This window comes from Somniosus microcephalus, chromosome 28, assembly GCF_052327205.1.
Source record: "Somniosus microcephalus isolate GS21.2 chromosome 28, FLI_Smic_1.0, whole genome shotgun sequence".
Classification (NCBI taxonomy): domain Eukaryota; kingdom Metazoa; phylum Chordata; class Chondrichthyes; order Squaliformes; family Somniosidae; genus Somniosus; species Somniosus microcephalus.
The window spans coordinates 29,867,416-29,882,438 of NC_141014.1; the positions used below are offsets into that span (position 1 = coordinate 29,867,416).

Genomic DNA, 15,023 nt, shown 5'->3' on the forward strand with positions numbered 1-15,023 from the left:
CTTGGAGATATTACATCTAGTTCCCTCGTCTAGATCATTAATATATATTGTGAACAGCTGGGGTCCTAGCACCGATTCCTGTGGTGCCCCACTAGTCACTGCCTGCCACTCGGAAAAAGACCCGTTTATTCCAACTCTTTGCTTCCTGTCTGCCAACCAGTTCTCTATCCAAGTCAATACCTTGCCCCCAATCCCATGTGCCTTAACTATACACGCTAATCTCTTATGCGGGACCTTATCGAAAGCATATCGAAAGATAATAATCTGCCTTCCTGTTTTTGCTTCATTGGCTGTAAAGTGCTTTGAGATGTCCGGCGGTTGTGAAAGGTGCTTTTGGACAAGCGAGTCTTTCAAGTCTTTCTTTTTACTGCTTTAAGAAGCATCGGGCCCGTTTACCTCTTTAAGAAGCATCGGGCCCGTTTACCGCTTTAAGAAGCATCGGGTCCGTTTACCGCTTTAAGAGGGCGCGGCCAAATCTCGCGGGGCTGGTGGCGAAATGTCGCGAGAGTTGGCGCTCAGTCCAAGATGGCGGCTCCGCCGGAGGAGGAGAGTCTGGAGTCGCGGCTGAGTGAGTGCGGGCGGCGGGGGGCGAACCTGGCAATAAAAATAAGGGCAATAATAGTAGAGAGGGTTTAAATAATGCAGGCGGGCGGGGGTGGATTAGAATCAGCCTTTATTTAAAAGAAAGCAAAGGCGCTTTAGATTTTGCCTCAGAATATTCTGGAAAACTACAACAGTTGAACTTTCGATTGTTATAAATCTCCCGGTGGTTTATTATTTTTGGTCCTTTTTTTTGTTAAACGTGTTATTTTTTTTTTGATAGCCGGAGGATTGTTTTATTCAATGTTAAAGTGGATTTTTGTGCAAGAAGAGATAGAATGCTGGAGATTGACAGCGGGCTCGGCCAATCAGGGCGGGGGAGGGGGGCTGGCTGGTATGCTAATGAGGCGTCGCCTGCTCATGGCCAATCAGAGGGCTCGCTGGGATACGGGAATGAGGCGTCGCCTGCCCTTGGCCAATCAGTGGGGCTCGCTGGGATACGCGAATGAGGCGTCGCCTGCCCTTGGCCAATCAGGGGTGCTCGCTGGGATACGCGAATGAGGCGTCGCCTGCCCTTGGCCAATCAGGGGGCACGCTGGTGTGCTAATCAGGCACCGCCTGCCCATCAGGTTGGAGGTGGGCGGGGCTTCCTCTGGCTTTGAATGTGCTGAGTTGGGCTGGTGGTTGCACCTCAATAAAGAAAGACTTGCATTTCTATAGCACCTTTCACAACCTCAGGACGTCCCAAAACGCTCTACAGCCAATGAAGTACTTTTTTTTGGAAGTGTAGTCGCTGTTGTAACATAGGAAAAGCAGCAGCCAATATGTGCACAACAAGCTCCCACAAACAGCTTCAGCTTAGGCAGTCCCTCGGAACCGAAGATGACTTGCTTCCACATTAAAAATGGGTTCTCAGGTGACTGATGAGTCCAATGCGGAACCTACAGTCTCTGTCACAGGTGGGGCAGACGGTGGTTAAAGGGGCAGGTGGGTGGGGTGCTTGGGTTGACGTGCGCTCCTTCTGCTTGCGCTTGGCTTCCACTTGCTCCCGGCGAAAAGACTCGAGGTGTTCGGCACCTTCCCGGATGCTTCTCCTCCACTTTGTGCGGTCTTGGTCCAGGGATTCCCAGGTGTCGGTGGGGATGTTACACTTTTTCAAGGAGGCTTTGAGGGTGTCCTTGACGCGTTTCCGCTGCCCACCTGGGGCTCTCTTGCCGTGTCGGAGCTCCGAGTAGAGCGCTTGTCACAAACAGCAATGTGATAATGACCGGATAATCTGTTTTAGTGATGTTGATTGACAGATAAATATTGGCTAGGACGCTCCCCTGCTCTTCTTCGAAATAGTGCAATGGGATCTTCTGCGTCCACCTGAGAGGGCCCCGTCTGCCCTCTCCGATGGATGTAAAAGATCCAGAAGACGTCACCTCGGACAGTGCAGCACTCCCTCAGTACCACGCTGGAGTGTCCGCCTAGATTTTGGTGCTCAAGTGTCTGGAGTGGGACTTGAATCCACGACCTTCTGACGAAGAGGTGAGAGTTGTTTCCCACTGAGCCACAGCTGACATTTGAAAGTCAGTCTCCTGAAGGCATGAGAAGAAGGATCCTTCGGGACACCTGTCTTGTACACACCTCCCAAGTTTCCTGAATGGACTCCGGATCACTTGTCTTGGCAGTCAGATATGCGAACTGCAGTGCAGTTAGGAGGTTTGGCTGAACCATGGCAAAGTTGGGGCAGGCCAGGTGATCTGGGATCCACTGATAGAAACATTGGAATTGCTAGAGAGAAAAAGGCCACGGTCCATCTAGTTTGGCTTGTACCATCCTGGTAGTCGCATGGTACAATGCTAATGGAGTTGTTGAGTTAACAATTTTAGATGTATATGTCAATCCCTGTTGCAATGCTGTTGTATAGAAACATGGAATGCGGAGTCAGGTGTCAAGTAGCCTGGTTCTGCTGCTGCCACGGCAATCTGAGGACCATGATGAGAGAGTATAAATGGTTCCCATTATGCTGGTGAAAATGTCACTTGAAGATGAAATGTTATAAGTGCTCAGTCAATGTGGAGAGAGGTTATTCCAAGGAGGTCACAGTGTATATAGATCTCACAACACACAGTTACCACCTCAAAACACCTGAACAACATCTTCAACATTCTGCAATCAGAAAGTTCAGGCTTTTGAAATGTAACTAAAGTGGCAGGTTAGCTTTAATGCTGCACTTGCAGCTGTGAAGTACTCAGCTTGCTGGAATACCCGACTCAATCAGCTGGCGTGTTTCTGGAACGCTGTGGAACACGCTGAAAATGTTGCAAAATTGAAAAGCCCTCCCAAAGTAGGATTAAACGGGTAGTTAACAACCTTAACTGTCTTTCCTGCCGCTTGGTGTTGGGCTTGATCAGGCGTCGCAGACCCGACCCCTTGGAAAGTCGCCTGGAGGCGGGTTCGTGGCTGGTTCACAACCTGCTGTCAATCATCTTGGATTTAACTCTGGACCCGCCTCCAAACCCGCCCTCTGAGCGCCGGCAAAATCGCGGCCACACACCCACACACATAGACATGCACACACCCATTCACATGCACACACACACACACACACACACACACACACACACACACACACATAATCCAACTAGCAGGTGTCAGGGTATCTGTGCTAGACTATCTGTGTCAAAAGATTGCATCGGCTGGGATGCATAACAAAAGCTAATGCATAGCCCTCATGGCTCAATTCACTACCAAGCGTGCTACTGAAATAAACAGACCCAAAGTTTGCAGTCCCTGGCTCAAGTCCTTTTCTGTCCTGTTAGCTGATCATAGCTAATGTGGCAGAAGGACTATATCTGTTGGCCGCAGTACCCCTCGGTCAAGGCGAGATATCAATTCAGACAGTTCTCACTCCGCTATCAGTGACGCCTGTTGGCAGGTGTGTATGTGTGCACTTCAGATAAGGGCAGTACAGGCTTAGCTGTAATAACCCCTACAGTCAAAAAATGGCTCTTGCTGCGTGAGGCCACACATAAAGATTTCCAACAAGGTGCCAGAAGGCAGTCAGCACGGAGACAAGTAGCAGAATGGATAGCTAGCTGGCTTCGAGACAGAAAGCAGAGAGTAGGGGTAAAGGGTAGCTATTCACAGTGGCAGAACGTGGGTAGCGGTGTTCCACAAGGATCAGTGCAGGGACCACTGTTGTTCACAATTTATATTAACGATTTAGACCTTGGAATCAAAAACATAATTTCTAAATTTGTGGACGACACCAAATTGTGGGGGAAAGTCAATACTGAGGAGGACTGCAACAAATTACAAGAAGACATGAATAAACTTGCAGAATGGGCATATAATTCCCCAAAGCCTTTCCACCATCGACAAGGCACAAGTCAGGAGTGTGATGGAATACTCTCCACTTGCCTGGATGAGTGCAGCTCCAATAACACTCAAGACGCTCGACATCATCCAGGACAAAGCAGCCCGTTTGATTGGCACCCCATCCACCACCTTAAACATTCACTCCCTCCACCACTGGCGTACCGTGGCTGCAGTGTGTACCATCTACAAGATGCACTGCAGCAACTCGCCAAGGCTTCTTCAGCAGCACCTCCCAAACTCGCGACCTCTTCCACCTAGAAGGACAAGGGCAGCAGGCGCATGGGAACACCACCACCTCCAAGTTCCCCTCCAAGTCACACACCACCCTGACTTGGAAGTATATCGGCCGTTCCTTCATCGTCGCTGGGTCAAAATCCTGGAACTCCCTCCCTAACAGCACTGTGGGAGCACCTTCACCACACGGACTGCAGCGGTTCAAGAAGGCGGCTCACCACCACCTCGAGGGCAACTAGGGATGGGCAATAAATGCTGGCCTTGCCCTGCGATGCCCAGATCCCATAAGCGAATTAAAAAAAAAAAAATTGGCAAATGAAATTCAACACAGATAAATGTGAGGTAATACATTTTGGTAAGAAAAATAGGGCGGTCACATACTACTTGAAAAATAAGAATCTAAATGGGGTAGAGGAACAAAGGGATCTCAGAGTACAAATACACAAATCACTACAAGTATCGGCACAAGTTAACAAGGCCATAAAAAAAGCAATGTACTGGTTGGGCCGAATGGCCTATTTCTGTGCCGTATATCCTAAATAATCCTATGTAATTCCTCAGCCTTCTCTTTTCAAGAGTAAAGAGACCCAGCCTGTTCATCCTTTCCTGATGTGTATACCCTCGCATTTCTGGTATCATCCTTGTAAATCTTCTCTGCACCCTCTCCAGTGCCTCGATATCCTTTTTATAATATGGCGACCAGAACTGTACGCAGTACTCCAAGTGTGGTCTAACCAAGGTTCGATACAGGTTTAGCATAACTTCCCTACTTTTCAATTCTATCCCTCTAGAAATAAACCCTAGTGCTTGGTTTGCTTTTTTTATGGCCTTGCTAACCTGTGTCACAATTTTAAGTGATTTGTGTATTTGTACTCCCAGATCTCTTTGTTCCTCTACCCCACCTAGACTCGCACCCTCCAAGTGATAAGTGACCTCCCTATTCTTCCTACCAAAATGACATACCTCACATTTCACAGAATCACAGAAACCCCACAGTGCAGATAGAGGCCATTTCGGCCCATCGAGCCTGACACATGTCCCACCCGATCCCCGTAACCCCTACACCAACACATATCCCACCCTATCCCCGTAACCCCACGTATTTAATCCCCCTAACACTAAGGGCCAATTTTTATCATGGCCAATCAACCTAACCCGCACATCTTTGGACTGTGGGAGGAAACCGGAGCACCCGGAGGAAACCCACGCAAACACGGGGAGAATGTGCAAACTCCACACAGACAGTCACCCGAGGCCGGATTCGAACCCGGGTCTCTGGCGCTGTGAGGCAACAGTGCTAACCACTATGCCACCATTTGTCTGTGTTGAACTTCATTTGCCAATTATATGCCCATTCTGCAAGTTTATTAATGTCCTCCTGTAATTTGTTGAAATCCTCCTCAGTATTGACTATCCCCCTCCAACTTGGTGTCATCCGCAAATTTAGAAATTGTGTTTTGATTCCAAAGTCTAAATCGTTAATGTAAATTGTGAACAGCAGTGGTCCCAGCACTGATCCTTGTGGAACACCACTACCCACCTTCTGCCACTGTGAATAGCTACCCTTTACTCCCACTCTCTGCTTTCTGTCCTGAAGCCAGCTAGCAATCCATTCTGCTACTTGTCCTGTGATTCCGCATTCTCTGACCTTGTTCATCAGTCTATTATGGGGTACCTAATAGATGTCTTTAAAATCATGAAAGGTTTTGATAGAGTAGATAGAGAGAGAGTGTTTCCACTTGTGGGGAAGAGCAAAACTAAAGGCCATCAATATAAGATAGTCACCAAAAAATCCAATAGGGAATTCAGAAGAAACCTCTTTACCCAGAGAGTGGTGAGAATGTGGAACTCGCTACCACAGGGAGTGGTTGAAGCAAATAGTATAGATGCATTTAAGGGGAGGCTGGACAAGCACATGAGGGAGAAGGGAATAGAGGGTTATGCTGATAGGGTTAGATGAGGAAAGACGGGAGGAGGCTCGAGTGGAGCGGTTTGGCCGAATGGGCTGTTTGTGTGTCGTATATCCTATGTAACAACTTGCATTTATATGCCACCTTTAACATAGTAAAATGTTCCGAGGCGTTTCACAGGAGCATTATCAAACAAAATTTGACACCGAGCCACATAGGGAGATATTAGAGAGGGGATTCCAGAGCTTCAGGCCGAGGCAGCGGAAGACACGGCCGCCAGTGGTGGGGCGAAGGAAGTTGGGGGACGTGCAAGCAGCCAGAATTGCAGAAACAGAGTTCTCGGAGGAGTGTGGGGCTGGAGGAGATTACAGAGACGGGGAGGGGCGAGGCCATGGAGGGATTTGAAAACCAGGATGAGAATTTTAAATTAGAAGTGTTGCCAGACTGGCGGCCAATGTGGGTCAGCGAGCACAGTGGTGATGGGTGAACGGGACTTGGTGCGAGTTAGGACACAGGCAGCAGAGTTTTGGATAACAAGCAATCTGGAAGCAGAATTTTCACTGGGGTGCGCCTGGAAACTATCAGGGTTTTTTTTTCTCTCTGAGATAACACATTGCTGTCACACACACATCTTCCCAGACGCTGACTGAGAGATGCCTCAGTTGAGGTAGCTGGATTTGAGTGACAGATTGAACGTCAATCTATGACTTGTTTAGGAGACAACTTTTCTAGTGCTGGTGATACTGGGCTGCCATTTTCTTCATATTGATTCATACGACCTCTAAGTTGTGAATTACCCACAAGGATGTGTGATTGTTTTTCCACATAGTTTTCTTGCACCCTCGCTCTTCATGAGGGTTTAAATGCTGGATATTTTCAGCAATTTTAAGAAAAGATTAAGGAATTGATACTGCGCTGCTGCTGACGCTGCCTCTCTCCAGCTTAGCTGTAGTGACGGAAACCTATTTTCTTGTTGCTGTTTTGAGAGTTGCCTTGGAAAATGGGTCAATTTGAAGGTGGAAGGGAATGAACAGCTACAATCTGTTCAGCTCATCACACGCAAGACACTGTCCCTGGAGTAGCAGGAGTGCGTGCACCTCCATTAACGATTTAATTCTATACAGCAACATTTTTTTAAGCTAATAATTTTATGTGGTAGCTCCCTTGGAATGTCTACTGGTGCCTGGAGAATTCTTCCTGTCTTTTCCCTCTTTATTTTTTTCTGACTGCTGTACTTCCATGAAAAATAATCTCCAAAAGATATCGTCTGGATAGAATGGATGTGTTTTTAAAAAAAATGTTTATCTCGACATCCAGCTGGGATTTTTTTCTGTTTACATTTCAAATGTCCAGCATCTGCAGTATTCTGCTCTAGATATAAATGTAAGTTGTGTCATGCCCATGACAGAAATCTGTGTAAAACTGAATTGTGATTGCTTCATTTTTTTACCTATTCATGGGATTTGGACGTCGCTGGCAATGCCAGCATTTGTTGCCCTCGAGAAGGTGGTGGGGAGCCACCTTCTTGAACCGCTGCAGTCCGTGTGGTGAAGGTGCTCCCACAGTGCTGTTAGGGAGGGAGTTCCAGGATTTTGACCCAGCGACGATGAAGGATCGGCCGATATATTTCCAATTCAGGATGGCGTGTGACTTGGAGGCGACGGTGTTCCCGTGCGCCTGCTGCCCTTGTCCTTCGAGGTGGAAGAGGTCGCAGGTTTGGGAGGTGCTGCCGAAGAAGCCTTGGCGAGTTGCTGCAGTGCATCTTGTAGATGGTACACACTGCAGCCACGGTGCGCCGGTGGTGGAGGGAGTGAATGTTTAAGGTGGTGGATGGGGCGCCAATCAAGCGGGCTGCTTTGTCCGGGATGGTGTCGAGCTTCTCGAGTGAGCTCAAATTATCCATGTGGTTTTCATAAAAGTTGTGCACTTGTTCCCGTCAAGTAATTGTTTCGGGGAGGATGTCGAGGGCAATAGAGAGGAAACAATGCTTTGTTTTCATCCATGATATCCAAGGCTGATGCTGTGTGTCACCCTCACTATTCACTGACCTTCATTGTGAAAACCTAGTCAAACTATGTAAGAAGCATTTTAAATAGACATTGCAATGTATCACAACTGGTGAACAGTCGTAAGAAAAAAGTCTTAATTAGCAGCCCAGTGCCTAGGTGTGAAACACTGTAGTCCAATCCATATCACAGAATCACAGAAACCCCACAGTGCAGATAGAGGCCATTTCGGCCCATCGAGCCTGCACCGACACATATCCCACCCGATCCCCGTAACCCCTACACCAACACATATCCCACCCTATCCCCGTAACCCCACGTATTTAATCCCCCTAACACTAAGGGTCAATTTATCATAGCCAATCAACCTAACCCGCACACCTTTGGACTGTGGGAGGAAACCGGAGCACCCGGAGTAAACCCACGCAAACACGGGGAGAATGTGCAAACTCCACACAGACAGTCGCCCGAGGCCGGATTCAAACCCGGGTCCCTGGCGCTGTGAGGCAACAGTGCTAACCACTATGCCACCGTGCAATAATTAATTCTAATAGAAGCGTATTATTACCTTTTTCCCCATTTATTTCTGACTTGATAGCTGTACTGCCCAGCTTATCAATTCAAACAGTATTTTTATCTACATAATGTAAAAAGAAAATTATTCCATGACTAAATTGCAGCTAGTTTAAAATGACCAATGATTTTCCGGCTGTGTACCTCTGCAGTTCAGAGATGTTTGGGAGTGTAGGAAAGTCAAGGTGATGATGTGGCTGCATCATGTAAGTGGTAAAATATAGTCTTAAGAAATGTTTGATGCCTCCCTCAGCTCACTGATTCTGTGGGGGAGGAACAGTAATTAGGCGGTGGAACCGTTGTTCATTAGCATCTCTGGTCCCTCTACTGTCCTCGAAATCTTTAATAGACAGATGAACAAGAGATGCCTTTGAATTGTTGCTTAGATGTCTAAACATTCACATAACGACAAAGTTCGCACATTGTTGTCTACTGTGTTTCTTCTAAATAAGTATTAACTTTTGCGTACAGAACTCGCATTTCTCCCCAAACATTTTTAGGTAAATTTATTAAAATATCCTATTAGATCAGATTGTCCAATTTCAGTGTTTTACTGGGGCCTTATTGAAGTGTAAAAGCTGGATAAGTAAAACTTTCATGTTGTGCTTATTTTGACTGCATAACAGAACAATTAGATTATAGAATTTGTCCTTCCAGAATTGGGTTGTGTCCGGGGAGAGTATTTCAAGCGAGTGTGAAGTGCTGCTGGCTATATGTCTGTTACTAGGGGTAGGAGCAATTTGGTGTGGTGAATTAAGGGTATAATACAAGAAGTGTATCACACGCCCTTAAAGCGTTTCATTCAGGTCCCAGGGCACGAGCAGCTGTGAGCCAGCACCCTGCATTTCCATTGCTAACTCGTGTCTCTCTTACCCTGGCAGTAGAATCCTAGGTCCAGTTTTTTCTGGGCCTACAATTCTGGATTCGGAAGCTGGATTTAGTGGTGGACCTACCATGAACACCAACCTTCTGGGATTAAACTGAACAGCGCCACGGTAAAAGTGACCAACGACGAGCCAACCCCAATATCCCCGTGAAGATGTGCGGCCGCGCAGGCTGCTCTGCGGCTTTTAAATGGAAAAAGCGCACGTGCGCGGAGAGTTGAATGGGCCGCGCAGCCCGTTTAAAGGGGTCGCGCACCAAAAACAAATTAGCGGGAACATTGGCCAACCTGTCTTTTTAAAAAAATATATAGCCAAATGGGATAAGCCTAAACCTACTGTAAATCAAACAAGCTTCCAGCAGTATAAAAACTCCTGCAGCACATCTCCCACTTTTATGGCGCTTCCTTTCTTTCCCCCCTACCCTTTGAGCGCTTTGTAGGGAAAGGAATACAATTTTCAAAGCTGCAAGTTATAGCGAAACATGTACCAGAGGGTATATATAGTTACAAAGCTTAATGACGGTGCATTTACACTGCAGGCTTAGCGTTGGTGCAAAGTGGGTTTGGTTTCACACCGCTGAACATGGCTACCAAGGCTTGAGTTTACTCCAAAGCAAAGTACTGCCCTTCGTTTCAGTCAGGCCAGGCCCTAACTCTGGATTCAGGCTCAATTTACACTAACTGCACCGTCGCTACGAAGTAGTTTTGCTTTGCACTGTAGACTGCAGTTATACTGTGAATGCACCCTTGGCAGCAAGCTAGATTGGGATCAATGCTCTCACTCATTTTCTTTTGGGTGCGTGGCCCCTTTAACAGGCTGCGCGGCCCATTCAAATTTCCGCGTGTGCGCGGTTTTTTTGTTTGAAAGCTGCTGAGCGGCCTGCGCGGGAGCTCCAGACCGCTGCGCGGCCGCACAGCTTAACGGGAACATTGATTGGGATGGTGCGTTACGAAGTGTTAATGCAACAGTGAGTGACTTATTAGCGTTATCTCAGTGCTGAGATGTGTTGCTGTCTTACAACATACTGTACTTTTATACAGTGTGTTATTCTGTATAACGTATAGAAAATTCTGTTTCATTATTGCTTTTTTTGCCCATGTGTAGTGTAGCAAATTTCCATGATGAAATGGCATGATATTCGATTAAATTTACTAATATGGGGAAATGCCCTAACTCGCATGCTGTTCACAGGAAGCCATGGTTAAGGAGGACCGTAATCCAGGCGAATGTTTGTGTTTTTTCAATGCTAAGGGAATCCCAGAATGTCTTGTATTACATTGCCTTTCAGTTAATATTGTGTGTGGGCTATTCATTCAAAATACGTGTTAAACCTCAAAAGGGGCCAGAAATGTCAATTTAACAGAAGTTGGGGATCCATGGTCCAGTGTCTTTCCATTGGGAGTACTGCTTTGATGCAGGTTGAAGGTAGTGAGGCTCTGGGGTTGATTCTCCATTCTGTTTTTTTTAATTAGTTTTCATAAATATTAGGCAAACCGTCAAAAAAGAACTTGAGTAACAATTTTTAAACTTTCTGGTTAATGACTGTACATAAAAGGAACGTATGCCAATTAGCTTAGATAAAGCTCTGAGATGACTTTGAGGGGGGAAGGAACCCCGATAGCATTCTGTTCGCTGGGATGAAAATCCCTTTGGGATCTCCACAGCCGATCACTCCTGTGTGCTCGTGCGATGACTCAGCCCACTTGGTGTAAATGTAAAGAAAAAAATAATGTTATTGTACGAGTTGCTGAAGCAACTAAACCAGCTGATCCTGTTTCCCCGTGGTAGGTGAGATGCCTTTTTGTCCCATGGGTATCCACAACATCGCAGTTGTGCTGCTTATGAGCTAGATAATGCGTTGGATATTTCCCAAGCATCATTTACATTAAACCTTATACAGAAACTGGGATCTGACTGTGAACCTTTAACTTTTTTTTCCATCACTGCATTATAATTTATTTCGTGCTGACCTGCGCTTGAAAAAATATTAATTAATTCGGCAGAGCACAGTAAACTCTTTCATATCCAGCACTGATGGAACCGGGATGGTGCCGGTTGATTTAAAATTCCGGATAACGGAGAGGTAGGCAATTTTTAACACAAAATAAATAAAAACCAGTGACTAACTCGGCCACCACGGGAAACTTAGACTCTGGAAAAATGAAAAATGGATGGGATCGGCAAGATTACCGGCTATCTATTTTGCCGATTATTAAAGAATTCCGGTTGATTAGGTGCCGTTTAAACGAGAGTTTACTGTAACTAGCTATCAAATGCTTATTGTTTAGCAGATAGCACAATTGCAAAGTAACAACATTTTATTTAACTGCAATTAGTGTTTGATGGTACAAATGAAAAGGCCAATCAGAAAAAGAAGGAAATCCTTCTGGTTATATAATTCCTTTAGCGCATTTACGTGCTATAAATTAGTTTGACGTGCAGTCACTGTTGTTATCCAGGCAAGTGCAGCAGCCATTTTGTGCATAGTAAGATCCCACATACAGCAACGAGATGAACGACATTAACTTTTTAAAAAAGTTGGTATTGGTTGAGGGAGGAATGTTGGCCTGGACAGTGGGTAAATTCCCAGCTCCACTTCCACTGCCGTCATGGGCAACATTCCCGCTAAGCTGCGTGGCTGCGCAGCGGTCTGGAGGTCCCACACAGGCCGCTCACCGGCTTCTACAGGGAAGAAACCACGCATGCACGAAATTTTGAATGGGCTGCGCACCCAGTTAAAGGGACCGCGCATTTATAAAAAAAAAAAAAATTAGAGGGATCATTGCTCATACGATAGTTATTGTACACCTGAACCGGCAGTCAGGGCCTCATCTCAAAGATGCGCTTCTGACAATGCAGCACTCCCTGAATACCGCACTGAACTGTCAGCCTAGCTTATGTGCTCAAGTCTAGGGTGAGGTTTGAACCCACAACCTTCCGTCTCAGAAACAGTGCTACCAACTGACCCAAGCTAATGTAATTTTGCTATTGTACTAATGTACTCTGTGTTTTGCCACTAGTTTATTTTAAGGTTGTATCAGTAGAAGAGAACTAATTAGATTAAGTGTTGAAGTGCTAATAGACCCGCCAAGCTTTACTGCTGCTAATAAGCGCTGTATGAGAAACAGGTTAAGAATGTTTAGAATTTATCTCAATAGTTCTTGCCCCCATTCTAAATATGTAGACGGTTTATTTTCCATGTTATCATTGAACGGCATATTTTCAGTCTGTTCAACCAGTAGAAAGTACTTGACCTCTTCATATGACTTTGTACCACTCTACACAGGCAGTGAAGGGTTGAAAGTTGTGTTAACTCGAAACAGATGATGGAAACTTACATTTTGTACTCTGGATTTACGTATGCTGTTAAACGGTTTACAAAGATCACAAATGGCATAACGACTGGCACGGTAGGACCAGTAGTACTGCTTAAAGCTCAACAGTTTTCAAAGTAGCTGGAAGACATCGGGATTGGCAAAAATACAATTGTGACTTCAACATAGAATTAGACAAACCGCAATATTAAGAGCTATAGTGCTGTGCATGATATGCAAAAGAATCTCTTGTATTCACAGGTGCTACTGCACCCCCTGCAGTCCCAAACAACACAGGTGAGAGAACTTTGACCCACACGTCAATGGTTAGACGTACTTGTGGGTGTTAGTTCACCCATGTGGGTAGGCGCCAGGAGTCTCACGGGTGTCTCAGTGGTTGCTGTGATGGACATACCTGTGAGATTCTTTCAAACTACTTCCTTACTCCTGGAAAATTGCTATCATGCACTCCATAGGGTCAGCCGAAGATCATTTTGAGGGAAGTAAGAAACATACGAAAGCGTGAAATGAGAAAAGGCTGTTCAGTCCTTTAAACCTGACCTTCCCCAGACCACAAATTGTGCTTAATGCGACTTCCCACATGTAGCATCAGTTCCTGCCCGAGTACTGCAACTTTGCATAAAACCCCCCAGAGGCAATGAACGCACTGGCTTCTGCATAGATCTAGATGAGTATAGCGATCTGGTTAGCCCATGGCTTGAGTACAGTGTCCAGTTCTGGCCACTGAGACCCAAGGAAGACATTGAAGCCCTGGAGGTGTTGCAAAGAAGAGCCAAAGAGTATAGCATTCCGGAATCCCAAAGAAACCAATATTGTATTGGGGACAGGGACTCAATTTAATGACACTAAAGAGAGACAAATCCCCAGGGCCAGATGGTTTCCATCCCAGGGTTTTAAAGGAAGCCGGTGAGCACATTGCAGATGCCCTAACTATAATCTTCCAAAGTTCTCTAGATTCAGGAACCGTCCCTTTAGATTGAAAAATTACGCATGTCACTCCGCTTTTTAAGAATGGTGAGGGAGGGAAACCAGGGAATTATAGACCAGTTAGCCTAACCTCTGTTGTGGGTAAATTACTAGTCTGTAATTTAGGATAGGGTGACTGAACACCTAGAACATTTTCAGTTGGATTTGCAAAAGGTAGGTCATGCCTGACATACCTGATTGAATTTTTTGAACATGTGACTAAAGTAGTGGACGGGGGAATGTCTATGGATGTTATTTATATGGACTTCCAGAAGGCATTTGATAAAGTCCCTCATAAGAGACTGTTATCGAAGGTAGAAGCCCACGGAATTAAGGACAAATTATTGACCTGGTTAGCAAATTGGCTGAGCGGCAGGAGAGAGAGAGTAAGGATAATGGGCAGGTACTCCAATTGGCAGGATGTGACTCGTGGTGTCCTGCAGGGATCTGTGTTGGGGTCTCAACTATTCACAATATTTATTAACAACTTAGATGATGGCATAGAAAGTCATATATTCAAATTTGCTAATGACACAAAGATCAGCAGCATTGTAGGCAGTGTGGATGAAAGCATAAAATTACAAAGTGATATTGACAGATTAAGTGAATGGGCAAAACTGTGGCAAATGGATTTCAATGTAAGCAAATGCGAGGCCATCCACTTTGAACCTAAAAAGGATAGAGCAGGGTGCTTTCTAAATGGTAAAAAGCTAAAAACAGTGGGTCTCCAAAGAGACTTGGGGGTCCAGGTACATCGATCATTAAAATGTCATGAACAGGTACAGAAAATAATCAAAAAGTCTAATGGAATGCTGGCCTTTATAACTAGAGTACAAGGGGGCAGAAGTGATGCTGCAGCTGTACAAAACCCTGGTTAGATAGACCACACCTGGAGTACTGTGAGCAATTCTGGGCACCACACCTTAGGAAGGATATATTGGAGGGAGTGCAGCATAGGTTTACCAGAATCATACCCGGACTCCAAGGGTTAAGTTACGAGGAGAGATTGCACAAATTAGGCCCGTGTTCCCTAGAATTTAGAAGGCTAAGGGGTAATCTGATCGAAGTTTTCAGGACATTAAGGGGAACAGAAAGGGGACATAGTCTAAAAATTAGAGCCAGATCTTTCAGGAGTAAAATTACGAAACACTTCTACACACAAAGGGTGGTAGAAGTTTGGAACTCTCGTCCGCAAACGGCAATTGATGC

The 15,023-nt window shown here is 45.7% G+C and overlaps 1 protein-coding gene across 1 annotated transcript in view; it reads left to right on the forward strand.

Moving 5' to 3' along the window:
* Positions 1-496: 496 nt before the first annotated feature.
* gga1 (golgi-associated, gamma adaptin ear containing, ARF binding protein 1) overlaps positions 497-15,023 on the forward strand; it is a 73,884-nt gene continuing 59,357 nt past the window's right edge. The window contains exon 1 of the mRNA XM_085969666.1: positions 497-568. Within this exon, the coding sequence (XP_085825792.1) occupies positions 526-568 (43 nt within the window). The 5' untranslated portion in view covers positions 497-525. The remainder of the gene's footprint in view (positions 569-15,023) is intronic.